Raw genomic sequence first — 26875 nt, 5'->3', positions numbered from 1 at the left:
AAATAAATAAAATAAAATAAAATAAAATAAAATACGGAGAATCGGTTTCTCAGCAGTGCCAGAGGATTTTCCTTTAACTGCTGAATGTGAATCGGTATGGTGAGATGGAGCTGGTAATTCCCACTTGTCAACATGTCCTGAACGTATCCTGGCTCGTAGCCTTTAATTGGGCTGATGTGTTTGCTGAAAGGGCTCCGGAAAGGAAAAAAGTGCACTTGTCATCAAGACAAACAAATAGCGTGTTTTGGTCACATGAACAAAACCGCAGTCGCCTGAAGTAGGAGGGCAGAAAAATGTGACATTAATCGTGCTGTAAATGTATTTGCCAGCCGACACCCAGCCGGATCTGGTGTGCTGACGTGTCGGCTGCTTCAGCCCACTGCTCATGCTCCGACACAAGACACTACCACTGCCAACATGGCAGCAAAACACTTCTCCCGCCGGCGATGCTTTTTCTTACTTTGCTTTCATGTTTTAGCAGTCGCAGCTCTGGAAAAAAGGTTCTCCGACTTTAAACGATGCGCCGATGAGGAGTGCAGCAGTAAGTTTGCCGGCTTGTTCTGGACTGGAAGATGCTCAGCTAGCCATAAAAACACACACTGCGCCTTATCGCTCGACCTGTTGCCAATCAATGTTTGCGACCTTGACAACCTCTCGCCGATGCTCTGGTGGTGTTCATTAACTGCAGCTTTGGAACTAACATTCAGACATCATAATACATTTAGTTCCTGAGCTTTTTAAAGGGATTTTTTTATGCGCTGTGTGTCTTCGCTCGTCCACTGCTTTGTGTTAGCTAATGTTAGCAGCTAATTAGCTGCTGAACACCGATTTTTAAAAATAGCATCAGTTAAGGAGGTGCAAACAACTATTATTAAACTGGCTACACCTGAAGTGTTAGTTACTTAAAAAAAAAATGTTATGGTTACTTGAAATATTATCTGGACCAGGGCCCCCTGCCCCAGGGGTGTCAGAATATTTGCCAGTGGGCCAAATATGTCCCCCCCAGCACAGGCCATTTATAAAAAAAAAAAAAAAAAAAAAAACACGTGACATACATTCTATTATGTCACGTGTGTGCGTGTTATTGCTTTAATGTCTAATGGTGGGGGGGGGGAGAACAACACCAAATGACACATTCTATAAATAGTCGAACAGCGCTGCTTCATTCTGTGTGAGTAATGTGTTATCCTCCATTTAACAAATTACAGTAAGGCTTTGTGTCTATTTTTACCCCCCCCCCCCCCCATTACAACTGCTTCTTCCTGGTAGATTCAGCATTTTCATGGGGTTGGGGGGGGACGCTCCTCTTTGGATTTTTTTTTTCTGTGACAACAGTAAACGACTAACCATTGTTTTATAATGTAAAGGTGCCTTGACACTTGTACAAATTTGTTCCGTACACTGGTACGCAATCTGTGACAGAGAGTAAACTTGTAAACTGCGCAGCATCATGCAAGTGCGCAAAGAAAATTTTGAAATGTTCAAATTCTCTGGCACGCATTAATTATGTGAACTTCACGCAAGCAATTCAAAAACACTGAGCGTCAGCGCAAGTCATTGCGTCAGCGCAGCACATCACGGCGCAGCTTATCTGAACAATTATGATGTTATGTTGATATTATATTACCTTTTAGACGATTCCATATGTGTTCTCCACGTCATGAAGCACACGAGAGAGAGCGAAAAAAGCTTCAGCTGTAGAAAATTCTGCTGTCATTCCAGAAGTGATTAGATGTGGTTTCATCAGTCAAACTCTGAGAGCAAATGATTAATCCTCTACGAAATCATTATTTCATATAACCCAGTGTCCAGCGGCACAAAGCGCAGCATCCAGTGGAACACAGTGGGTTGCATTAGCACGCTGAATTGCGCAGTAGTACGGGGGTGAAATACATTTAAGTGTCAAGATGACTTTAAGTAAGTCCCTTTGGTTACTCTTTGTTTTCACTCAAGGTCACCACAGCAAATCTGAGGTCGATCTGCATGTTGATTTTACTCTGGATGCCCTTCCTGATGCAACACCACATTACATGGAGAATGGGGAGGGGTGGAGTATGAAAGGGGATGTTACCACACTGGAAACAAGCACACTTAACCGCTTGGCTGCCAAGTGGTTAATCGCCGGTTGCCAGGGATTAAAAAGTACTCACCCTCAGCAATTAGGAACCAAGTGTCTCTCCAGTCTGTTGTCACAGATTTAGTTTTATTTATTTATTGTTTCTGTTGTAATAGATTTTAGGTGGCAAATCCTCAAAAATAAACTTATTGTTTGCCTGAAGAGGCACTACAATGACATTGCAGCTTCTTTCTGAAAATTAAAGGATTTTTTTTACTTTTTCGTGTGCTTTAAACTTTTGCAAAAAAAAAAAAAGAAAAATGCAGTCAACTCTGGAAAAAAGATACTTTTGTTTTGCTCTTTGTCCCACGCTGGCCGAAGACCCGGAGAAGGATTCGTGGCAATTTCTGTCCATCCATCCCAAAAAGGGTATAAGCATTCCGAAATCAACTCTGACACTTTTAGTAGGAATTTCATGTAACTTGGTACAAATCCTTGTTATAGGTTGGTAAAACTCATATTTTCATATCGATCCAGCTGGGCTCATTTCATAGTTATGATATATTGTCAACACATCGTGAAAGACAGTTAACTTTGATTTGTGATGATGCAAAAGAGAAACCAAACTAGCATAAAGCATTGTATCGGCAACAGGGAGACACACAAATACATTTATTTTCTTGGAACAAATTTTTTGTTTGTTAGGCAAAAAATGTTGAAGTGTCGATATTTTCAACTACATTCCAAGGATTAAATAAACAAGATTTATTTTTTTAATACTTTTCCTTTGTCGTCACTTCTCATTTCTGTAATTATTAAGTTGTCTAACTTTCATTCTGCATTTCTGCAGGCAAGAGAAATAAATAAATTGATAGTGACAGCCTTGTTCACCACCAGACCTAGGCTTGGGCAAAAATAGAAACTGGCAAACCAGCTTATTTCATGCTACATGTAACTTCAAAACTACACACATGTTGAATCAGTGAGAAGAAAGAAGGCTACACTCACACAAAATTCTTTCTGCTATGTTGTGTGGATATGCGGCCATGTTATAACCACGGCTAAACAGTGAGAAAACAATGGTTTTATCTTACTTTCATACATTTCTGTGTGGTAATGCACGCTCTCTCTCTCTCTCTCTCACGGAACCCATTCACTGCATACCTTGCTTAACCATTTCTCTTGCTCCATTTCTTGTGCTGCAGAATTCTTTTTCCTGGGTTGTGTTGTGACCTTGTTATTCAAGCATCAGAATGTAACTGCTGTGAAACAGTCAAACAGCTAGCTTCTCTGATTTATCCATTTCTGTGCTTAAATCAATCGGCTTGCTCACCACATCCAACTAATCCATCATCATTTCAGGATGCACTTGTCTGCCATCCAGCAGGTGGCAGACATGTCTGTGGCATATTACAAAGGCAAAATAACATTGCTATTTTGAATGATCTAATGATTTGAAAGTTTGTCCTTGCGACACGCCCTTTTAATTTAGTAAGATGCAAGATGGTTTTTATTGTTTCTAAGTTATTGTGCTGTCATTGAGAGAGAAAGTGTTTCTGTGACGAAATGTTCTAAATCAAAGTAAATGTCATTTTTGAGTAGTTGCATTTTAAAGTGTAATTTATGCTCCATTTATGTACGTACGTTTCAAATGATGTAACTGTCACTGCCCACATACTTCCATACGTCCTTTCTGTTGGCAAAGATTTTCCGATAAACATCCAGTTGCATTTGTGGCCATTCTCTCAAAAGATTCTGGCAACATCAAACATGCTGACGGTTGAAGACATCATTATGTTTCTACCGCAAATGAGACAAAAGCATAGGTGGCGGTGTAGACGAAGATCGGCTGTGCAGCCATTAAGTACTTCATAACGAAGTTATATATTTAAAACGCTCATCAAAATATTCCGCCATTGCTTAAGTCTTCTTTATATGATTTTTATTTTCATTTTTTTAAGGACCGTCTCTCTTTAACTTTTGCTACACTACCCAATGATTTCAGGTGGTACTGCTCCATTTCATCTGCATTTGTAAGCTTTCAGAAAATGGACAGAAGGCTCCGTCCATGTCTGTATTTAACATGAGATAAGCCTGAAAACTCGTATAACAAAGGCATTCCCTCACAAAACCCTGCAGAAAGGATTTTGTATGTAGGCAAAGTAGACACATCTTCCTTCTTCCTCTCAGTTTCTTCAGCATAAATATGTGTGGCCAAGAAGTTACGTGTAGCTTGAAATGAGCTGGTTTTTCAGTTTCTTTCATCCCCACAGACTCGGTCTGGTGGCCACTAAGACCACAGCTGTTTGGACACAGAGCATTGTGTATTTTTTATTGGTATCATACTTTTTTGAGTAATTGCAATTCTTCATGCTTGTTTTCACAGATCTTCTGATTCGAGGAAAAGCAACTGCAGATTTTTCAGGACCAGATTGCCGCTTCTTGTCATTTAAGAAATCGGAAACAGTTTTTGTATACTATAAATTGTCAGGCAGAAGGGCTGATATGTGGGCGGGAAGTGTAAGTATATCATGGTTATAATCAGCTCCATATACATTTACGGTGCACCTGGAAAATATTCACAGCGCTTCACTTTTTACACATTTTGTTATGTCACAGCCTTATTCAACAATGGATGAAATTCATTTTTTCCCTCAAGATTCTACACACAACACCCCATAATGACAATGTGAAAAAGTTTTTTTTTGTAAAGATTTTTGTAAATTTATTAAAAATACAAACTAAGAAATCGCATGTACATAAGTATTCACAGCCTTTGCCATGAAATTCAGAATTGAGCTCAGGTGCATCCTTTTTCCAGGGGCATCCTTGAGAGGTTTTTACAACTTAACTGGAGTCCACCTGGGATAATTTCAGTTGATTGGACATGATTTAGAAAGGCACACATATAAGGTCCCACAGTTGACAGTCAGAGCACAAACCAAGCATGAAGTCAAAGGAATTGTCTGTAGACTTCCTAGACAAGATTGCCTTGAGTCACAAATCTGGGGAAGGGTACAGAAATATTTCTGTTGTTTTGAAGGTCCCAAAGAGCACAGTGGCCTCCATTATCCGTAAATAGAAGTTTGAATCCACCAGGACTCTTGCTAAAACTGGCCTCCCCTCTAAACTGAGTGATTGGGGAGAAGGGCCTTAGTCAGGGAGGTGACCAGGATCCAAGTCACTCTGTCAGAGCTCCAGCATTCCTCTGGAGAGAAGAGAGCCTTCCAGAAGGACAACCATCTCTACAGCAATCCACCCATCAGGCCTGTATGGTAGAGAGGCCAGACAGAATCCACTCCTTAGTAAAAGGCACATGGCAGCCCACCTGGAGTTTACCAAAAGGCATCTGAAGGACTCTCAGACCATGAGAAACAAAATTCAGTGCAGTGCACAGGTCCCCCGAACCCAGGAAAATGTCCGAGCTGGAGACTGTTCTGCGTGAAATTAGGGAATTTCGCTGTGAAACAGTGGAAAATCTGAAAGATATCAGGGCAGAAATAAAAACGTCCAATAGCAGAATTGATGAAGCGGAAAGACGTATTGAAGGGACTGAGGACCGAGTCCAGTGCATTGAGCAAGCGACGTGAGCTGATCAAGATCCAGAGAAGGCTGGAGGAGCGGTTGGTGGACCAGGATGGACAGGGCAGACGTGAAAATATACGTCTGCACAACATCAGAGAACGGGCTGAGGAGAGCGCGGAATCAATGTGCACATTCATGGAAACTTCACTCCGGGAAAAACTCGAGCTGCCACCGACATTTGCACTCCGAGTGGAGAGAGCACACAGAGCACTCGGACCACGTCCCCCCACAGATGCCCCTCCACACTCGATTATTGTGAAGCTGTCAAGTTATAAATGTAAAGAGGAAATCATAAAGAAGGCATGGGGAATGAGAGGCTTCATGTTTGAGGAGCAACGGGTGTACGTGGATCATGATTATGCACCCGAAGTCATGAAAAAGAGAAAGGAATATGCTGAAGCAAAGCGAGTGCTGAGAGAGAAAAAAATCAGATTCCAGATGCCCTTTCCCGCGAAGCTTCACGTTTTCTATGAAGATGAAACTCGCTTGTATACCACGGCAGCAGAGCAACTAAGGATATGGTGGCGAGGGGTCTCCAGGTCTGGATCATCAGACCCGTGGACGACCCCCTGGAGAGGCTGTCTCGTCTGATGTGGCGCTCTGCTCGAGGAGGGGACAAACTGGACCAGGCAGCATCTTTGGGATATAAGGAGAAACTGCAAGCCTTCAACTACAGAAGAGCGGGGGAAGAGGACCAGTAAGCCACTGGACCAATAGGACCTTCTCTCATCAAGACAACAGTGTGGTGCTATGGAAATTATGTTGAAAATGACTGTGTGTGTATATGTTTACAACAGAGAGGGAGCCTTCCTCTATTTAGTTAATTTATCAGTCGGGGAGCTTATGTTTATTTCAAAGTGGACAAAAAGTGGGAGGAATGAACAGGGCCAAATATGATCACAAGGGCCCCCTACCCTATGGGGTTAGGGGTTATCCCTTAGAGCTGGTACTTTGCTCTACAAAGGTCTCCTTTTGGACCTCATGTTTGGAAGTCTTGAGTATACTTAGTTCAAAGTTGTTCTTCTGTATTCATTACTGTTCCAAATGTTAGTTTTACGTAGCACATAGAGTGAAAGGAATAACGATATTTATATTATGTAACATAGAATGGCATCACAGAGTACTCATATAAAAGCAAGCCTCATACCTTGTTAATGGTCTCCTCAGTCCAATCAAGAGGGGCAAGGTGTTGAGCAAGATGAAAAAAGAGGGTGTAGAAGTGCTATATTTACAGGAGACCCATATGACTGATAAAGAACATGAAAAACTCAAGAGAAATGGGTATAATCAGGAATTGTCATCTTCATGTCAGTCAGGGCATAGAAGAGGGGTTTGTATATTAATATCCAATAGAATAAGTTTCAAAATGCTTAAAACTATAAAGGATAAGGAAGGTCAATATGTAATAGTTATAGGTAGACTAGAGGGCGTTCTGGTTACATTGCTCAATATCTGTGCCCCCCAGGCTCGGATTGGAGTTTCTTCAAACTCCTCTTTGAGCTGGTGATAACAGAGTGAAGGAGTGTTAATAGGGGGAGGTGATCTAAATCAGCGTCTTAATTCGAATTTAGATTCAACAGGGAAAACCCAACAAAAGACCACTACTGGTAAAAGAATTTCTAAATTATTGTCAGAACATGGGATTTTAGATATATGGCGGGACTACACCTATTATTCTGCTCCTCATGCTCTGTATTCACGAATTGATTATTTTTTAATTAACTCAAAAGATCGTTATAGAGTAAAAGAATGTTATGTGGGGGTTATGGACCTATCTGATCATTGCCCAATATTTTTAAAAATATTCACAGGGACTGAAAAAACAACAGTATGGAGACTAAATTCAAGTTTGCTCAACGGTCAGATGAAAGAGGAAATTGAGAGGAATATTTGCGAATATATTAAAGAAAACGATAACGGTGAAGTGTCTCCACCTATACTATGGGACGCATGCAAGGTGGTATTGAGGGGAAAGCTGATAGCAAAATCTGCTCACATAAAAAGAATGAGACAAGCTGAACTAAAACAATTACAAGCAGATTTGGAAAAAAAGGAAAGAGCATAAAACAAAGTTGATGATAAAACTAATGACGAATTAAAGATAATACGGGCAAAAATTGACATTTTTTCTCAAGAAATCCAGAAAAAAATTATTTACACAAAGCAAAGATATTATGAGGCGGGGAATAAATCTACAAAATTACTTTCGTATAAACTTAAAAAGCAATAGACATTAAGACAAATTTCTAAGATGAAAGACCCTAAAACAAAGCAAATGGTATACAAAACAGGATATACATAGATGTTTTGAAGATTATTATGCCAAGTTGTATGCACAAACAGAAAATAACAATGAATCTCAAATAGACACGTATTTAGACAAGTTACATTTGCCACAAATAACAGAGGAGCAGAATAAGAAATTAATTGCTCTAATAACGGTGGAAGAAATCAATTCAGCCATTTCTAGACTTAAATCTGACACCAGTCCTGGTGCAGATGGTTATGGCTCTGAATGGTATAAAGTATACAGGAAAACTTTAATCCCTTTATTACAAAAAACTTTCAATTGGATTTTACAGGGTGGGACAATTCCAGATTCTTGGAGGGAAGCCATCATTTCCGTTATTGCAAAAGAGGGTAAGGACGTAATAAATTGCTCTAGCTACCGACCTATTAGTGTACTTAATGTGGATTATAGAATTATTACAGCAATTTTAGCTCGAAGAATGGAGGACATATTACCAGATATTATCAGTTTAGAACAGACTGGATTTATAAAGCAAAGGCAAACACATGACTATTCGCTGTACATTACTTATTATGCAACACATCAAAGAAAGAAACCTGGAGGCCGCCATACTGGGAATGGATGCAGAAAAAGCATTTGATTCCGTTAAGTGGGAATTTTTATTTAGAGTAATGAAAAAATTTAACTTTCATGATGGTTATATTGAGATTGTTCGATCTCTGTATGTGGACCCAATAGCAAGGATAGTCTGTCAAAGGTAATCAAATTAGAGAGGGGTTGTCGTCAAGGCTGCTCAGTCAGTCCGTTATTAGATTTTTTTTGGAACCGCTAAGCCAGAGGATAAAACAGTGTGTCAATATCAAGGGAATAACCATATCAGGAATAGAGCAGAAATTAGCGTTCGCAGATGATGTCTTGATCTACCTGGAGAACCCAAACTCATCACTACCAGTCCTGATGTCATTCTTGGCAGAGTTTGGAAAGCTGTCAGGATATAAAATTAATGTGCAGAAAACCCAAGCTCTATCATATAATTATATACCAAACCAATTTATAAAACAAAATTATCCAATTAATTGGGAGCAGCAATCAATGAAGTACTTGGGCATTCACCTTACAAAAGATCTTGGACATTTGAAAATCTCAAATTATGACAAGGTGATGTCTAACATCAAAGCAGACTTTTCAAAATGGAACTTAATCCCTTTCTTAGGCCCGGTGTCAAGAGTTGAGGTGATTAAGATGAATATTTTGCCACAGTTATATATATTTCAAAATCTTCCTGTTGAATTAACTGAGAGGGACTTTAAAGAATGGGACAAATTAATATCTAGATACATATGGCAGGGGGCAAGACCATGCATTAAATACAGAACTTTACAATTGCCAAAAAAACATGGAGGTCTAGCTTTGCCATGCCTCAAGAGCTACTATCAAGCTGCTCAGTTGAAGGTGTTGATGGGTTTGTGTGATCCAGAATATGTAGCGAAATGGAAAGATATTGAGGGGAAAATGGAGCCACCAGTACAAACCCTGATGTGTGATTTGCAATTACCGGTAAACTGGAGACAAAATGTGAACCCTTTGCTGCGGGTTTCTCTGGGAATCTGCTCTGAAATTTTGAAAAAGTATAATTTAGTTGAAAAATGCAGGCTTTTGAGATGGATTGCATATGATACTGATTTTGTACCAAATGCATTAGACAGCACATTTAAATTGTGGGGAAATGGTCCAAGAATGCACTGGGAGATAATCAAAAGAGATGATGTAATGAGTTTCCAACAAGTAAAAGATGTCTTTCATTTTGGAAATCAGGATTTCCATAGGTACCTGCAGCTAAGGCATTATTTAAAGCAAGAAATGAAAAATAAGGATATGAATATTACTCGGTCAAATATACTCAAACTTATCCTAGATGCTTATAAATCAGAGTTAAGTTGCAAAGTTATTTCAAAATTATATACAGCTTTAGAGGAGTTAAAGGGGGATGCTACAGGATATGTCAAAGAAAGGTGGGAGAGGGAAGCAAACATTTTAATTTCAGAGGGTGACTGGGATCAAATACTCCAATATCAATGGAAAACAACAAGTTCTTTATTCTGGAGAGAATATGGCTGGAAAAATGTAATAAGGTTTTTCTTAACACCTGCTCAAAGAAAATATGTAGACACAAAATGTTGAAGACAAAGCGGATCATTTTCACATCTTTTGGGGTTGCCCTTTAATGACTCAATATTGGTCTGAAATCAAAAACATTATAGATGAAGTAGTACGGGTCAGAATCACGTTAAGTTTTGAAATGTTATATTTGACTAATATAGAAATGTTACATTTAAGAAGAAAAGATGACTATAAAATTATGAGAATCATGCTTTTAGCTAGTAAAAAAGCAATCACCAAAAGATGGCAAACAGATCGGATCCCAAAGGTGGAGGAATGGGTTGATGTCATGTTAAATATATACACTATGGAAAAAGTAACGGCATCTGTTAGATTGGAAGTTGACAAATTCAATAATGTATGGAAAGGATGGCTACAATACATTAGATAATATAGATCTGACTTCATATAGGATTTTACCACATACATATTAAGTAAGAATGGGGGAGGTGGGTACAAAAATGTGTAAATGCTGTAGGTGAATCTGCTTTCTATGTTTTCAACATATTTCAATGGACTTTCACAAAGTGGACTTATGGATAAGATTATTTCTTTACACCCGGGTTCAATGCTACAGTTCTCACTTAATTTAAAGAAAAAAAAAAAGTAAGTTTTCACAAATGTTAATTATTTTTTGGGATGCTACCAAGTTCAATCTGTGCAAATGTTTATGTGTAAAACTGTATCCTTTTGAAAAATAAAATAAAGTATAAATTAAAAAAAAAAAAAAAGATGACAAAATGTGGAAAAAGTGAAGCACTGTGAATACTTTCCAGATGTGGTTGATGTGCTGTTACAGTTTGTTTTTTTTTTTTGTTGTTTTTTTGTATTTCTGATATTTGTCAATAGGTTGGGAGCCATTTTGGGTATTTTCCAAAGGATCTTCTGGTTGTGAACCACATTTATACTCACAAAGAACTTGAAGTTCCAACCGAGGTACATTTGATATTATGTTGCCAATGGAATTTTTAAATTAATTTGGCTTTATACTGAAAATCTAATTAAAAATCATTTTGTCGTGTATATGTTTTTGTCATCGTTTATATATATATATATATATATATATATATATATATATATATATTTATTTTATTTTTTTAATTGTTGTCCATTTTGTTTTTCTAGGAAACAGATTTTGTCTGTTTTGAAACAGGATATGATAAATTTGACAATTATGACATAGATTTGCTATTAGGATCTGCCAAAATAATGGTAGAGAATGCTGATAAAAATACAGCCACATCTGGCCACACCCAGATGGCAGAAGCCACACTGAATGAATCGAAGTCTTCAGCAGGAGAAAAAACCCAAAGCAGAACTCGGAGTGACTTTTCCGATAAGTCTGAGCCATTAGATGGGACCCCAGATAGAGCACGTGCCTCTTTGTCTCAACTTGATGTTGCAAGTGAATCACTCACTACAGTAGCTCAGTCTGATGCAGCAATTGAAGGTGGTGTAGAAGACTTGAATAAACAAAAAGCCTCCGAAGAAATGGTTCTTAAAAATGGTGATGAAAAACATGAAACCATAGATGACACCACAGTTCCGGAGGAACTTCTAGACAACGACAATTCAGTAAATGAATCTTTCTCAGTTTCTGAACGGATGCAAATCCCTAAATTAAAAACTACCCTTGGAACAACTTTTGATGTCATCTCAGATGATGGAATCACTCGAAAAGTCACCCCATATGAAGAGGAGGAACGTGACCAGTTGGAAAACCATCCTGAAGAAGACCATGATGTACAAAAGGGAACTCCACTACTGTCATTCTTTGAACAAACAGCCGACACTACTCTCACTGCAAAAGAAACAGAGTCCAATACTGGAACTGAAGATGCAAGAGAAGATGAAGATAGTGAGCAAAAAAGCTCAGAAGTGGTTGATAAAAATTCTGATCAGATGGTTGAAACCAGCGATTCCAATGCAGTTCCTGAGGTGGAACTTCTGGACAAAGACAATTTAGTAACTGAAAGAGTTTCTGTTTATGAAGGCGCACAAATCCCTAAATTAAAGACTACCCTTGGAACAACTTTTGATGCAGTCGTCACAGATGATGAAATCACTCAAAAAGTTACTCCATATGAGGAGGAGGAAGGTGAACAATTGGAAAGTCCTCCTGAAGAAGACAATGAAGTACCAAAAGGGACACCACTACTGCCATTCTTTAAAGAAACAGTTGATATTACACTCACTGATCCTGCAATTCCAGATGCTAGAAAAGATAAAGATAATGAGCAAGAAACCTCAGAAGAAGTGGTTGATAAAAATCATTATCAGAAGACTAAAACCAGCGATACCAATGCAGCTCCTAAGAAGCAATTTCTGGACAAAGACAATTTAGTGACTGAAAGAGTTTCTGTTTGCGAAGGTGTACAAATCCCTAAATTAAAGACTACCCTTGGAACAACCTTTGATGCAGTCATCACAGATGATGAAATCACTCAAAAAGTTACTCCATATGAAGAGGAGGAAAGCAAACAATTGGAAAGTCCACCTGAAGAAGACCATGAAGTACCAAAAGGGACGCCACTACTGCCATTCTTTGAAGAAACAGCTGATATTACACTCACTGATCCGACAATTGTGGATGGTAGAAAAGATGAAGATAATGAGCAAGAAACCTCAGAGGAAGTGGTTGATAAAATTAATTATCAGAAGATTAAAACCAGCGATACCAATGCAGTTCCTGAAAAGCAATTTCTGGACAAAGACAATTTAGTAACTGAAAGAGTTTCTGTTTACGAAGGTGTACAAATCCCTAAATTAAAGACTACCCTTGGAACAACTTTTGATGCAGTCGTCACAGATGATGAAATCACTCAAAAAGTTACTCCATATGAAGAGGAGGAAAGCGAACAATTGGAAAGTCCACCTGAAGAAGACCATGAAGTACAGAAAGGAACCCCATTACTGTCTTTCTTTGAGGAAAGGGCCAGTGCTCTAGTATCTGATTCCTTCATAAAACAGGATAATCAGCATGTTGATGAAGCACAGACTATAGAGGATAAGAACACGGGGATCTCACTTGATGAAGCAAAGTCTTCAGTTATAAGGGAGGGAGAGAAAACAACGGAAGACCCTGTTTTCAAAGACACTGATGTCAAAGTTGAGGAAGACGTTTCTTCTGAAGCCTTTCAGAGTTTAGACGAAGTAAAGCACGACATCCAGGTGGCACCCTTAGAATACTCAAAAGTGCCAGATGACAGAGAGCAAATTGTCAAAGATCCTCTTGCTGTTGGTCAGTCTGACAAATTTGTGTTTGATGAAACTGATCGAGAAGTCACCAGGCAGCAAGAATCTCAGAAAGCTCAAGAAGCTTTAAAAGCCACTGATAAGCAAATGTACCATAAAGCGGGGATGAGTACATCAGTTGATTCTGCATTGCAAGATGATAGCTCAGCCAAACTTCAGAATGAAAGCTTAGACACTGAAACAACAGATGAGTCCACAGAGGAAGATGTCTCCAAAGAGCCACCATTCAGTACTGATGATGCATATGCTCCGGACAGTGGCATTACAATGGAGCATACAGAGGATTTAGACAAGACTTTAGAAGAAAGCACAGTGACTGCTCAAGATGAATTCCGACTTGAGGAAACTGAATCAAATCAGGAGAAGTCTGTCAAAGAATTGAATCCAGATGTTACTGTGGAACATACAGAGGATTTAGACAAGACTTCAGAAAAAAGCACAGTTGGTCAAGATCAATTAGCCACTACAGAAATGGAATCTAATCAGGAAGAACCAGTCAAAGAAAATTTAGGTTTCAAAGTTAATGGTGACAAATTGGCAGACAATTATATAACTAAGAAATCAGAAAGTAGTGACACTATGCAAAGTAAACCAGAATCATCTGTTAAGGAAACAGAACTCCTTGAGGACCACCATACAGAGGAGAACGTCCATGAGAAAGACACAGAGGGGGAGGAAGAAGAGGAGAAAGAAGAACTGCTTGAAGATGAAAATGCAGTTTCTTTTTCACAGTCGCATCAATTAGACACTGACCAATCATCACCTACAAGTCCACCCAGGACATCGACTTCAGAATCCCAGTACAGCGACAGTGTAATCAGACTGACTCTGCTGCGAGGCCATTTTACAGACCAGACCATGAAGCGGCTTCAAACGTTTTTGGGTCTCAAGAACCTCTTCAAGGTAGAGTCAATGTTTTCTGATCTGGAAGCAGAGTTCCAAACGGTCCATTTCTCTCATTCTGGCAATACTCAAGATGTTGAAAATGCACTTGAAAGCATCCTGGAAGCCTCCGAGGACTCAATCTTACATGAGATCAAGAAGATGCTGGTTAACAAGACTAAAGATGGTGAGGATTACCCAAGTAATTCAGATGAAGATGAAATTTTGGATGAATTCCAAGAGCTTGCATTCAGCCTACATCAGAAATACTCAGCGGCCAGTGACGGTACGCATTTGCCGACAGAAAAGACACTGAATATCACCCAAGGTATTTTGTTTTCATTGTAGAATTTTGCTTTGAGCTTTAAGTGTCAAGATGAAGTCCAAATAGTTGGACTTTATCTTAACTCCACACGTCTTATTGGTTGATTTGTAAATGATATAATGATGGCGTAACAACCACTTCGCCAATTAAAAACTTTGCAGCTAATTTTGAAATTGGTACAGCATACAAAAAGTGCTGTAATTTTAATGTAGTTCACCCAGTTTGGTTTTACAGTAAATACCCACAGATTAAAGCTAAAAGTCCCCCCTTCCAGCTCATATTTTTTTGCATTCAGTATAAAATCTTGTTAATGTTATTTGGCAACCAAAAGTACATAACTTTTGAAAGTCTCCCTTTCATGCATAATTTCTCTTGTGTTTTTCAATGTTTTTATTGTAGATGATGACAAAATGAATGTGGAAGCAGTATCTGACAACCTCCCTGAGACTGAGGGGGATGGCCGCATCACCCAAACACAAGTCGAAGAAAATCCAATGGAGATTAAAGTGGATCAGATGATGGTGGATGAAATTCATAGCGGATCAGACGTCAGTGTGGCAGATGATAGCGGACAATTTAACAGAAACAAAGATAATCAGCCAGGCTTCAGTGCACCAGATGAAGTTAAGGAGCCAGAAACCAATCTGGAAAATCCCCTTGACATGGGACTTGGTGTTGAGGCGGAACACTTGCAGTTAGGTTGGTAATCTGAATGCCTATCAAACTGTATAAAACATCTTCTTTAAATCCCACGTCAACAGATATTCAAAAACACGTCTCTTGAATAATAGGATGTGAGCTGATCTTTTGGCTTCAAATCCTGAGTCCTTCAGTCTTTGACTGCCAGGATTGGCCTGCACCAATTGTTACAGCTTCATTTTGCTTGTCTAGGCTCTTTGGACTCTTTGGAACCTGGGTCTGATGTTCATGAAGAATACTCTCAAGATTTCCTCTCAACTGGAATTGCACACATAATCAGCATCATTACAGTGATCAAGACAAAATTGGCAGAGTGGACTGCTGTGGTGAGTGATGAGTGATGTAATGAGTGATGTAAATCAATTCCAAGAAATATTAAAGTTATAAGGCCTTTCAAGTGTCACAAAACAGAAAATTTAGTTTCTATTGAAATCCAAGCATTATAATGTAGGTTTATTTTTGTAACGTTGCCAAATTACAGCTCATTGTATTGAAGAGGATATATTTATCTGGGGTGGGGGGGATTCCATAATGAATATTGCCTTTTCCTTCATCGTCATCATGCACACTAACTCCAGGAGGAAGCGAGTGTGCACATGCATGAGGTTTTGAGATTACCTGTGACCCATTTTCCATTAACATCGATAAGATTTTTTGTAAATCACTTTCAAATCTACCACATGTGGTCATAGCATCTGATCCCTTGAATTTTTTTCCCCTCAGGGGTTGAAATTCTAAATTTTTTCCAGACCGTGAATTTTGATAATATTGGCGGTATCATATTATGAATCCCTTATCTAAATGCTAAGGAATAAAATTATAGTAGTGCTAAAGAAAGCTTAAAAAACCCATTGGCACTGTAGTTGGCACTGATGGGTTCGATTTTTTAACTAAAAATTATGGACCAGGACTAAAGTTTTATACTTTTGTTGTAAACCATCTCGTGAATGAACAAATCTACTGTGGAGCTACAGCATTTCTTCCGAAATTTTATTTTATGAGTAAAGATGCATTTTCAACATTAGTAACATTGTTGTCGAGCCAGTGGCAAACGCAGCAGGCTTGGTTGTGATGTCAACTCCTATACCTTAGGTTGGTTAATTTCGTCACGTGTCTCCATGCATAAGTTCCGGCCCACGGAGCATTTAAGGCATTTTCCCTCGAGCTAGAGGTCAGACTCTCCCAACTTTCTAGGGTTATGAATGCATCATTTGGGGGGTGCAAAAAAAATTGTAAATTTGTCCTGATTTGAATAAGTACTGTGCAGATGTCAGTTAAGCTTCATACAATGGTAACTCATCATATGAACATTGAGTACAGAGGAACGTAATTGTGGTTCACTTTCTTCAAGGGGCAATAATTGCACTTTTTTCTTTGACAAGCTCTGATTTATTTTAGTAGTAGTACATGGCAAGCATGAATCATGTTGTGGGTTTACTCCGTTTAAAAATATTAAGAATAAAATTTTGCAAGAAGAAGGAATTATTTAACTCGAGTTGATAATTTTGGTTTAAAAAATAAAATAAAACCTTCAGTTTGGGATTACCCCTGAACGCACCACGGCCCTCCCCTTTCCTGTTGTTGTCGGCTGAAGTTCAGCGGTTTAGCCGGTGTGCTGAGCTGGTCGCGAGTACAATTCCCGAGGCGTTTTAACTGTTAGTACAATAAGCCAAATAACTATCCCCTGTCGTATTCAAACGGTGGTTTTGTCTAGTTTATTTTACCTTTTTTTTTTTCTTTACTCTGGTTTTGCGCTAATGCTGTTAGCCTCAGCTCTGCTACCATTAGCCGTCTTTTGACACTTCGACGGCTCGATTCTTTAACCATCTAACAAATTCATCTTCGACACCTGTGTCGATTCATCTTTTTTTCCCCCTCCTGGTGCTGTTTTTTTTGTCCGCTGTTGACTTTAAGGCTGTTTGCCTGTTTACTCCAAAGCTTGCGTGCTAATGTGCTAGCAGGCTAACATCTGTCAAAACAGAAACGTCTTGGTTCTGCTGTTTTTCCTCTTTTGTTAATTCACTCTCCTGCCATGGACAGTGACATATTATCCCGACTACGAGGGAACTGGGATCACGTGTGCTTGTTTTTTCTACAGGAGTTGCAACATGTAAGTGAAAAGTCAGTTCGCTAAGCAGCTCTGTTACCTGGTGGCCTGCTGACGTGTATTAGAAGCAGACATGCTGTTCGAGTTTATTCTGATGTTTCACTCGTAGTCTTTCCTGTCATCGGTTGTTTTGTGTGTCTTGTCTTGAAACCTTTACGTTTTTTTAATAAGTGAAAGAACATTAGTACTGTACAGTGATGGCTAAATGTTAGTCAGATCACACACAAGTTCTGCTTTTGATGTCACCTGTTTGTTCCTGTTGTGTCACAGCTGATGAGTTCAGTGGTTTCGTTGCACTTGCAGGAGACTTAGACCAGTAGTTGAATCTCTGATTCAGGATGAATAAGGCGGGTTCTGTCCTTGTGGAAGGGTAAAATGGCTCTTTCTGTTGCAAGGATATTTGGAGGGGTTTTGGGAGTATGCCCAACTCGTCTGTATATATATATATATATGTAGACTTGGAAATGCCTACAACCTGATACCCCCAGGTGTCTTGTGGAGGTATGGGGTCTGTTGCAAGGTGCTATGTGGTTTCTATACAACCAAATTAGGACCTGTGTCCACATTTTCAGCATTTCATCAGACTTGTTTCCGGTGGTGTCCCCCCATAATAAATAAATCTCATCATGATAATGGCTCATTTCTGCATAATTAAAATAATATTGCATGGCCACAAAGTAATAATTCATACAAGTGTAAAATAGCTATAATTTATTGACTACAGTGGGCAAGATCTGTAAGGTGGCAGTCCCCTTTTTTTGTTGCAGTGAATAAAGGTAATAATACTTTTGATATGCCTGTAAGTAACATTTTCTGGGAATCCAATGGATCTATGACCACTTTTATTGTTTAATGAAAAATGGATTTGAAATTTTGGTCTGTCAGATGTACAACATGAACAACTGAGCTGTATTTTTAGCTTGAAATGATTGTGATATATGAAAGTAGTGGTAGTTTATTATATTTTAATTTACATTCTGTCATCTTAGTATCAGAATATGGCAGTAGAAATTTTGACATTGTTAGAACATTGTTTTTCATCCTGTTAAAGGCGTCTGTGTCCAATCTGTGCCCTTATTTTTCACTTTGTGTTTCCTTCAGAATTACCAAGCACAATCGCCATAATTATTTTATAAAAGTATCCAAAATTTACTTGAAGAGCTCAAAAACAGCTATCTCTGAAACAATTCATTTGAAAAGGACCATCCTGATAAGTCACCTTTCAAAAATTAACAGCATTAATGATTGATTCAGACAACAAAGTTACAGGTTTGTCTATCTCTGAGCTGGCTAATACTTGAAAGATTACCCATACTAACCGGCCTATCTGCCACAATGTCCGTAAGACAGTTCCCAGAATAAAGGCGAACAGTACATAATGAAAATAGTGACACTATAGAAACAGAGCCTTTCAAAAATCAACGTTGATTTAGACAACAAAGTTAAAATTGTATTAGGTCAGCCGATACCTGAAATCAGACACTTATGTTGTTGAAAAGACTTTTAAAAAATGTAATGGCTAATAATTGATTAATCATTGCATTTTAGTGGCTATACTATTTTTAATACAGTATCACAGAGGGTAGTCTACATTTAATAATACGATATTTGTCCCATTGTCACTTTTTCTGTCTGTGAGGAATATGTTTATATAAAATGATCACATTGAAATTTTGAAGTGCTTGTTCACCAAATTTGTGACTCCCCATATTGTTTGATGCGATTCTTTCTTGTAGAGGTGCTTAGAGGTCAGTGGAGTTTGAGTGTGTTGTGGAAACCACTCTGTGGTGGACTTTATGAAATACGTACTGTTTTCTGGACGTTGTCAGCTTTTACATGCCAAAACCATGTTCAGACATCAGAATTCACCCCCTGTTTTTAACTATGAGCTCCTTGTTGTGTTTTGGCTGGTTGGAGCACTTGTCCAGTTCAGAATCACTCCATTCTTTGTCATGATCTTGCTTCTCCATGTTTGGGTTGCACCCAGGTACTGTTTCTCCTGTTCCATGGATCAGAAAACACTACAGTAGCTTTGTTGCTCTAACTGTAGTACTGTAGATTTACTGTGTTTTTGATCATGTACTTCAACGAGGTGGTAATGTTTGTGTGTCATTAGGTAATTTCTCTGCTGCCGGAGGAGTGGAAGCCAGGGGAGATGTTGTTTGGCTGTCCGTGGCATGCTGTTGTCATCACTGCTTTGGTCGGAGTGGTGACCTTCGCTCTCTTCTTCTGGAGGACTGTATTGGCTGTAAGTATTTATATTGTTGGGCTTGTAAAATTATTCCTTGAGAACTATGCTATTATGTTTATGTACATGACCGTATTAATTATTGTATTTGGTATTGTGTATAAAGACTGTGTCCGCCGTGTTCTATTTCTGCAATCAAAGTACCTATTTATCATTTTCCTAACCTGAGCCACTGTTGAATGCAAGACTAATATTCTACAATTAACTTCTTAAAATCTTCTTATTTTATGACTAGTCATCCCGCAATATTTGTGAATAATGTAAGTATATTTTTTTAAGAAGTCAAATTCATGTTTCCTAATTGCTCTTCTGAACTTTGTAGGTAAAGAAGAGAGAGTATCTCGGTAGGTTATTTCTTTTGCCCACATTACATGTATAAACACAGTTGTGCACATCTTGCGTTAATACTGTTTTGTTTCACTTTTCTATCAAGTGGATGAAAAAAGACTCAAAGAGCAAATTCAGGCACTGAAAGATGAGAAGAAGAATGCTCTTACCAAGATATCTGAACTTCAGAAACAGGTAGGCTTCAGTTGAAATGGGATCAAATTTTCAAGCACTCTTTTTTTTTTCTCTCTCTTTCTTTCTTTCTTTCTTTCTTTCTTTCTTTCTTTCTTTCTTTCTTTCTTTCTTTCTTTCTTTCTTTTTTATTTTAAACCTTAATTACTTTTTCTTTGTTCCTTCAGAGTGAAAAACTGAAAAAGAGTCAAAAAGAATCTGAGGAAACTATCAGTTGTACAACAAAAAGGTTGCAAGAGTTGGAGGTGAGAGCCAACAGTTGTACTTGGGTCTGTTGCTGCAGACAGTAAAGTTAAATGTGTAAAGCCACTACTGTGATCTCATTTTCCTGAGTACTTGGGTCTGTTGCTGCAGACAGTAAAGTTAAATGTGTAAAGCCACTACTGTGATCTCATTTTCCTGAGTATGATTTATAGCCTGTGCATTGTCATGCAAAAGCATCGCAAGGGTTTCATTGTGAAAATTGTCAATGTAGAATGCTATCATTTGTAAATTAGCAGCATCAACCCAGTGCATTCCTAAAAGTAGACTTAAACAGTCAGGCAGCAGGTAAAAATTATGACTTGACAAGCAGTGTAAACTGTTTATTTACTTTATGTTGTTGCAGCGTAAGGTTTTGGAGGCAGAAATGCAGAATAAAAAGGTGGCTAAGGAAAAGAACAGTTATACAAAACTTCTTGAAGAAGAGAGGGTGATCTCTCGGAAAAATGAAACTAAGGTATATAAAAAAAAAAAAGTTTTATAAATTTAACAGCCTTCACAGTTTTACTCATGCTTATCGGTTTCTTAACTAGTTTGAAAACTTGGAAAAATCCATCGAGAAGCTGCAGTTTGGCAAGAAAAAGATTCAGGAAACACTTGCTAAGGTACATATTATTACAGAGCTTGCTGCAAAAACTTTGTAAGGTGACTTGAATTTGTTTGGGTCAACATCTCAAAGTGTGATATTTGCTATAGACGACTGTTCTCCTGGATGAGGCCAAGATCCGTGAAGAGGCTCGAAATGCTCAACACAAATCCCTTAAGAAAGACCATGAAGTACTAAAAACGGAGAACAAAACGGTAAGACAGATTTGAACATGTTTTCTTGAACTTGATCTTGAATTTTATGCTTAGTTCTATTCAGTGATGGTGCAAATAAAAATGTCAGTTGTAATAACAGAAACTTGCATATTAGCAACATGCAGGATTTGGTGTTAGACAGTCTTAAACCTGTTTTTGCCCATTTAGTGTGTCTAAAATAAGTTAAAAACCTATGAACTCCTGGTATAAACCTACATTTAAATGACATGCTATACTCACTGTGTATCCTTTATTTGATGTACTAACATCTATACCTGGTTGTTAAGTGTCAGCTGGTTCATAAACTATTTACGAGTGACCAAAACATTAGGTTGGTGGCAAAGTGTGAAGAATTTGTGTTATGGGGAGGGGACAAAATGTTAATGACATATTTCTTTTTGAATGTTTTATGAAACCATTTATTATGGAAGTATACAATCACATCACATCAGTCTCATTTACTGCCAGTATGATTTCTAAGAAATCATGTGTTGAAAATTGGAATCCCAAGTGATGACTAAAATTAAAAGTGATGATGACTACATGCACTGCAAAAGGGCAGCACAGTCTCATTTGAACCCTGTGTGATATCGCAGGATTGGCCACTTATGGGGACAGCCGCTGTTGTTGTGCAATATATACACTTGAACTTATTTTGAACTTATTTGGCACACAATTCGTCACTAACAAAGACTGATATACAAGACAAGTCCACAGTGACACGTATGACCAAAAAGGGGTGAGCAGAAGCAAAGCTTATAAACGCCCACCCGCTATATGCATACATACATATATATATACACATTACCTATATATAACATCACAAGGACAAATGGTGTACTGTTTTTTTTTTTTTTTGTTTTTTTTTTGGCTGCAGTCATCAAAGCAGTCGCAAAAAGTGTTTTTTTTGGGGGGGGGCATGACCCCAGTGGAGAAGGGCAGACGAGGCAAATGTGACATATTGGGTCAGTGTTAGCCTACACAGCTAACCAGAGTAGCTGTGTTCTCTCGCCTCCACAATGGACTCGACATGTTTGTGCTCCGGTGTCACAGACTGGTGACGTGGTTCACGGATTGTCACCTTGTTTCTCCTTCAAACTGTCTATCACAAACTGTCATCTATCTCAGCGACAAATATCTGAAGCTTTAGTACATCAATCATTTCCACATAAATTCAGCATTATTTTATCATAAAAGGTGGCAGAAGCGACCAGAGCGCCTTGGCTAAACGAGCTGCTAGCTGATGCGTTCACTGTGCATCGGACAGTTCAAAAGGTCATGGAATATTGCCTAATTTCTGCTTAAAACCGACTTTAGAATGATTTAAGAGGTTTTACCTTCATCGTGTGATGGTTAATAATTCCATGAATCTATTTGATTGCTTTGGTAGAAGAGACGCCGTCTCAGACATGCAGCTGTGGTCCGAAATGACGCATGCACAGATGCAAAAGGCGAACCAATTTTTAGGGGTGGACCGTTCGGTCCGCTACACCGGATCATGGACGCTTTCCCACCTCATCATCACTTTTTCTTTGTATTTCCACTTTGTTTGCATGTAATTTGCCCAAAACCTCACAGAAGGTGCCGTGTTTCTGTCCCCGGAAGTAGAGAAATTACGTCATATGCGTCATATTTTACCCCTCTAGCATCCGCCCTCAAACGAGACTGCGCTGCCCAGTTGATTCTCCAAATACATTTTTCCATAATTATGTCTACAGTACAGACATCTCTGGTACAGTCTGTAAATTACACTTCTAGTCGGTTACAAATGTCCATCACATCACACTATCCTGATCTCACATTTAGCTATCCACTTCAGGTCATCCGCTCAGCATCCTGTAGCAGAAAACACGTTTCTGTGACTTGTTCAGTCCAAGCTTTTTACAGAGTTTAGACATAACTAGTACCATAACTGATCCTTCCTTGTGTCCCCTCTGCACCCTCAAATACACATGCTCTCTGGGCCGAAAGACCGGTCGAGGTCACGTGAGCGTTCTGTGGAGCTTGTAATCAAATTAAAATAGGTCACGGTCAAAACCGCGTCACCACAATAACTCATCAATGGGTCCTGCTGTCTCTTTCTTATCAGATACATGTGATCTCTGCAGCAAAATCTTAAGTTCACACATGAGCACTCTGTGACTTCTGACTAGTCACCTAGTTAAAAGTAGGTCATGATCAAAAGCATGCTGTCGTACCTTTATGGGTTACTAATGTGTTACATGGGAGGACACAGAGGTTTGATACTTACTGCAGTACTGTTGTTTAAAGGTTGACAAAACTGCAAGAGTCCTGAGTGAAAATAATTTTTAAGGAACTAATGTTTTCACTGATTCTCACAGCTTAAGGATTCTATAAAGGGCTGGGAGGACAAACACAAGGAATTGAGTGAACAGATTAAAGTCTATCAGAACTCCCAGAAAGAGCTGGAAGACTCTGTGGTCCTCAAAGATCACAATGTGGAGGTAAGTCCAATTTTTATTAATTTCTTTAATGTTGATGTTAGCTGTTGACTAAAGAGGATAAAACGGCACAAAACATATTTACTTTGTACCAAATGATGTCACAACAGGTGTTGTCTGAGCTCCTGTCAGACCTCGACGTGTGCGACATGCAAAAAGGAGGCAGTGTTTTAGAAAACGGTGAAGTAGCTCCTGGTAAGTGCACCAATAGATTCACATTTTTATCAGACAAATGCTATTTGTATAACGTGAATTGTTAGCACGACGCTGTTGAAACAAGTCATCTTTGCACTTCACACGTCAGATTTACTGTCCTAAATTAGTGTTTTTAATGACAAAGTGTTGAATGTTTTGTTTTTCAACAGATAAGAAGACCACCATGAGGAACAGGATTAAACAGATGATGGATGTTTCCCGGGTAATAAATCAAAGCTTTCTATGGTTAAGCTCAGAACACAAAATAGTTGTTAATTATCTCCAGCACTGATACAAGAGAATTGACATTTTTGCATTTCTGTCCAGGTCCAGACAACTCTGGCAGTAGTAGAAGAAGAACGTGATCGTTTCATGACTAAGCTGCTAGCGGCAGAAAAGACAAGAAAGGCGCTGGAAGGTATGTAGCTTATATCAGGCTTGAGGCAGCGGTGCACTTCAGATAACTTGAAGTTCTGAACTGTTACTTTCCCACAGAACAGGAGAGAATAGAGCACCTCACAAAGATTTTTGGAAATCTCAATAGTCTGTTGTGTTGTGATCCAATTAACCATTTGTTGGATTTTGAGCACGTCCTCTTTCTTGCCTTCTCTACTCGTATTCTTGTATTTTACAACAGAACAGCACCAGGAGTTGGAGCACGCCATTGCAGCCCTTAAACGAGAGAAAAGCCACATGGAAAACCAGTTCAATATCCTTCAGCAGAAAAATGAAATCATGGTTGAAATGTACCAACAGAAGGAAAATGCTCTGCAGCAGTAAGTGAAGCCTGCATCAGTCATTGCACCCTTTATTTATTTTTCTTGATAATAGAAAGAACATCTGTAGGTTTCATTTGGGTTGACTATTAATCATTTTTAAGTTGGATTGGAAAATCTTCTCTTCAGTCAAGGACCAAATAGCGCAGTATCATCAGTGTCCCGTGAAGTTGTCTAAGAAATGGATGTGTTTCTGTGGCTTCTTAGGAAATTAACAAAGGAAGAGCTGGAGCGTCGCAGCAGGGAGAGTCTACTGTCTGAGGTGGGGGGGAAAGCACTCGAAGCTGAGGAGCAGGTCAAAGTCTTAAGACAGCGCATCAATGAAATGGAGGAGCAGATGAAGAAGACTGAAGAGGTTTATAAAGAGCAGGTACTGTAGAATTTTGCAGTTTAAATAAGCAAGCAACACAGGTGCAAGAAAAACGAACAAAAAAAAAACATGCAAAATTTTACATGTGAATCGCATAAATGTGTACATTAAACTGTGAGGGTCCATAATGTTGATGATGAATTCTATTCTGTTTAGATGTGGTTTGTGATTTTAAGATTTCAGGCAGAATGTTCAGGGGGCACAAACTGAACATTCTCATGCTTATTGTTGCACATTTTAGGTGATATTAGGCCAGTTTTCTAATTTTGTGTAAGACTTTTGCTCAAGCTGTAGAGGAACATACCATGACGTGATCTTCAAAGTGATTCCTACTGAAACGTGAGGGAGGCAGTCATTACGTCCAGATTACGATTGTGCACTGACTGCAGCCATGTATTCACATGTGTTAATACAGTTTAAACCCCAGAGGCGTGAATCTGTTGTGCCTGATGAGGGCCCATAAAGTGTAGCACATCGTGATGTCTGTACTGATATGGACTGTGGAACAATATTCTGAATGGCTGGTGCTGTAAAAGCTTTGAAACATTCTGGAATGTGTTTCTGGTTGACCATGGACTGCATTTCTGCAGTGGTTTTTGATCTGCTGCAGATGCTCAAAGTGCTTTATGATGATGCTTAACATGTGCACACTGTTCCAAGCGTGTTCGACTGTACACTGGGATCAACTGGGGGGGTGGGCCTTGCTCAGCGGACCTGTCTGACGGGGAATTTCACCATCCTGTTGTCTCTTCCGTTCTGTTTTATATTTTGTCCCGTATTTTCCCAAGTAGTGGGCATTGTTTCTCCCCATGGTTGCTAGCTTAACTTATTAGCTGACATTAGCGTGAAGGCAAGTGTAGGTGGGCGGAGCATACAGCAAAACATGTACCTTACTGTCGGCAGACCAAAGTTGATTTTTTTTTTTCTTTCATCTGCTACATCAAAGTTACCCAGATGCTAAAGTGTTTGTCCTCATTATATGTTCTTTTAACTTGATGTCCAAGATGATAGCATTTGTTTGTTATTGTTTGCAGCCTTGATTAACATAAGTCATCCACTCTACATTTTTTTGTTTTGACAAACTGAAAGCTGAATACCCATTTTGCACCTTGTTTTTACATTTTCAGATAAAAGAACAGGAAAACAAAACTCACTCCAACTGGGTATGTTGCACAATGTAGCAGAAATTAAATCAGTTTATGTTAAGTGTGATAATAAGAGTTTTCCTCCTGCTTCTGTCGCATCTTCAGGTGAATGCTCGAAACGCTGAGCGAGCTCTCAATCAAGAGAAGGCTGAGACGTCAAAGCTCCGAGAAAAGTGAGTGAGTTTGTCTGCTTCAAACCGCACACACTGGATTGCTTCTAATCTATTCTTTTTTTTCTTTTTTTTTTATCGTTAATAGGTTGGCTGTTCTCACTGCCCAACTAAATGATCGTCGTGCGCCTCTCTTCAGACCAAATTCTGGGCAGCCACCAGGTCCACGCCAAGGTAAGTGAGGTGTCCACCTCCCTGTCCCTGCTTAACATTAGGAGTCCGATGACGCACATCAGGTCAAAATGTGGTTTGCTACATGATTCACAGTTCACGATTCATTACTTGTTGTTCAAATTGCGTGTGGGGGGGAACACACTCTTACCACGAAATGGTTCTGAGAGTGTTACATTTGTGAGAACACGTACTATAAATAGAACGCAGGAAACTGTTTTCATAGCTAAAGTTTCAGTGTCAAACGTCCACGTGGCTACAGCGAGCTGCTGGTAATGGAAAACCCCGCCACTCTGTTTGCTAGGTTTTTTAGCAGGCTGAGTGCAGTATGTCATTATTACAGCGGAGGGAACACCCCATCCCATCCAAATACTCCCTATGTACTAATTAATGTCTGTTAGTACGTACTGTCCACCAGTTACTCTAGGAGTAAGTAC

At 39.0% G+C, this 26875-nt stretch overlaps 1 protein-coding gene across 1 annotated transcript in view; it reads left to right on the top strand.

The window, feature by feature from the left end:
• The first annotated feature begins 285 nt into the window (after nt 1–285).
• Nucleotides 286–26875, top strand: part of mia3 (MIA SH3 domain ER export factor 3) — a 32167-nt gene continuing 5577 nt past the window's right edge. The window contains exons 1-22 of the mRNA XM_034161984.1: nt 286–541; nt 4443–4576; nt 10902–10988; nt 11178–14517; nt 14914–15213; nt 15406–15539; nt 19437–19568; nt 19891–19912; nt 20002–20090; nt 20255–20332; nt 20695–20805; nt 20882–20953; nt 21045–21149; nt 23492–23614; nt 23722–23806; nt 23977–24029; nt 24134–24224; nt 24444–24582; nt 24790–24952; nt 26080–26115; nt 26203–26270; nt 26356–26441. Coding sequence (XP_034017875.1) covers nt 418–541; nt 4443–4576; nt 10902–10988; nt 11178–14517; nt 14914–15213; nt 15406–15539; nt 19437–19568; nt 19891–19912; nt 20002–20090; nt 20255–20332; nt 20695–20805; nt 20882–20953; nt 21045–21149; nt 23492–23614; nt 23722–23806; nt 23977–24029; nt 24134–24224; nt 24444–24582; nt 24790–24952; nt 26080–26115; nt 26203–26270; nt 26356–26441 — 5572 coding nt within the window. The 5' untranslated portion in view covers nt 286–417. The remainder of the gene's footprint in view (nt 542–4442; nt 4577–10901; nt 10989–11177; nt 14518–14913; nt 15214–15405; nt 15540–19436; nt 19569–19890; nt 19913–20001; nt 20091–20254; nt 20333–20694; nt 20806–20881; nt 20954–21044; nt 21150–23491; nt 23615–23721; nt 23807–23976; nt 24030–24133; nt 24225–24443; nt 24583–24789; nt 24953–26079; nt 26116–26202; nt 26271–26355; nt 26442–26875) is intronic.

This window comes from Thalassophryne amazonica, chromosome 21, assembly GCF_902500255.1.
Source record: "Thalassophryne amazonica chromosome 21, fThaAma1.1, whole genome shotgun sequence".
NCBI lineage: Eukaryota > Metazoa > Chordata > Actinopteri > Batrachoidiformes > Batrachoididae > Thalassophryne > Thalassophryne amazonica.
This window is presented reverse-complemented; position numbering and strand designations above follow the sequence as displayed.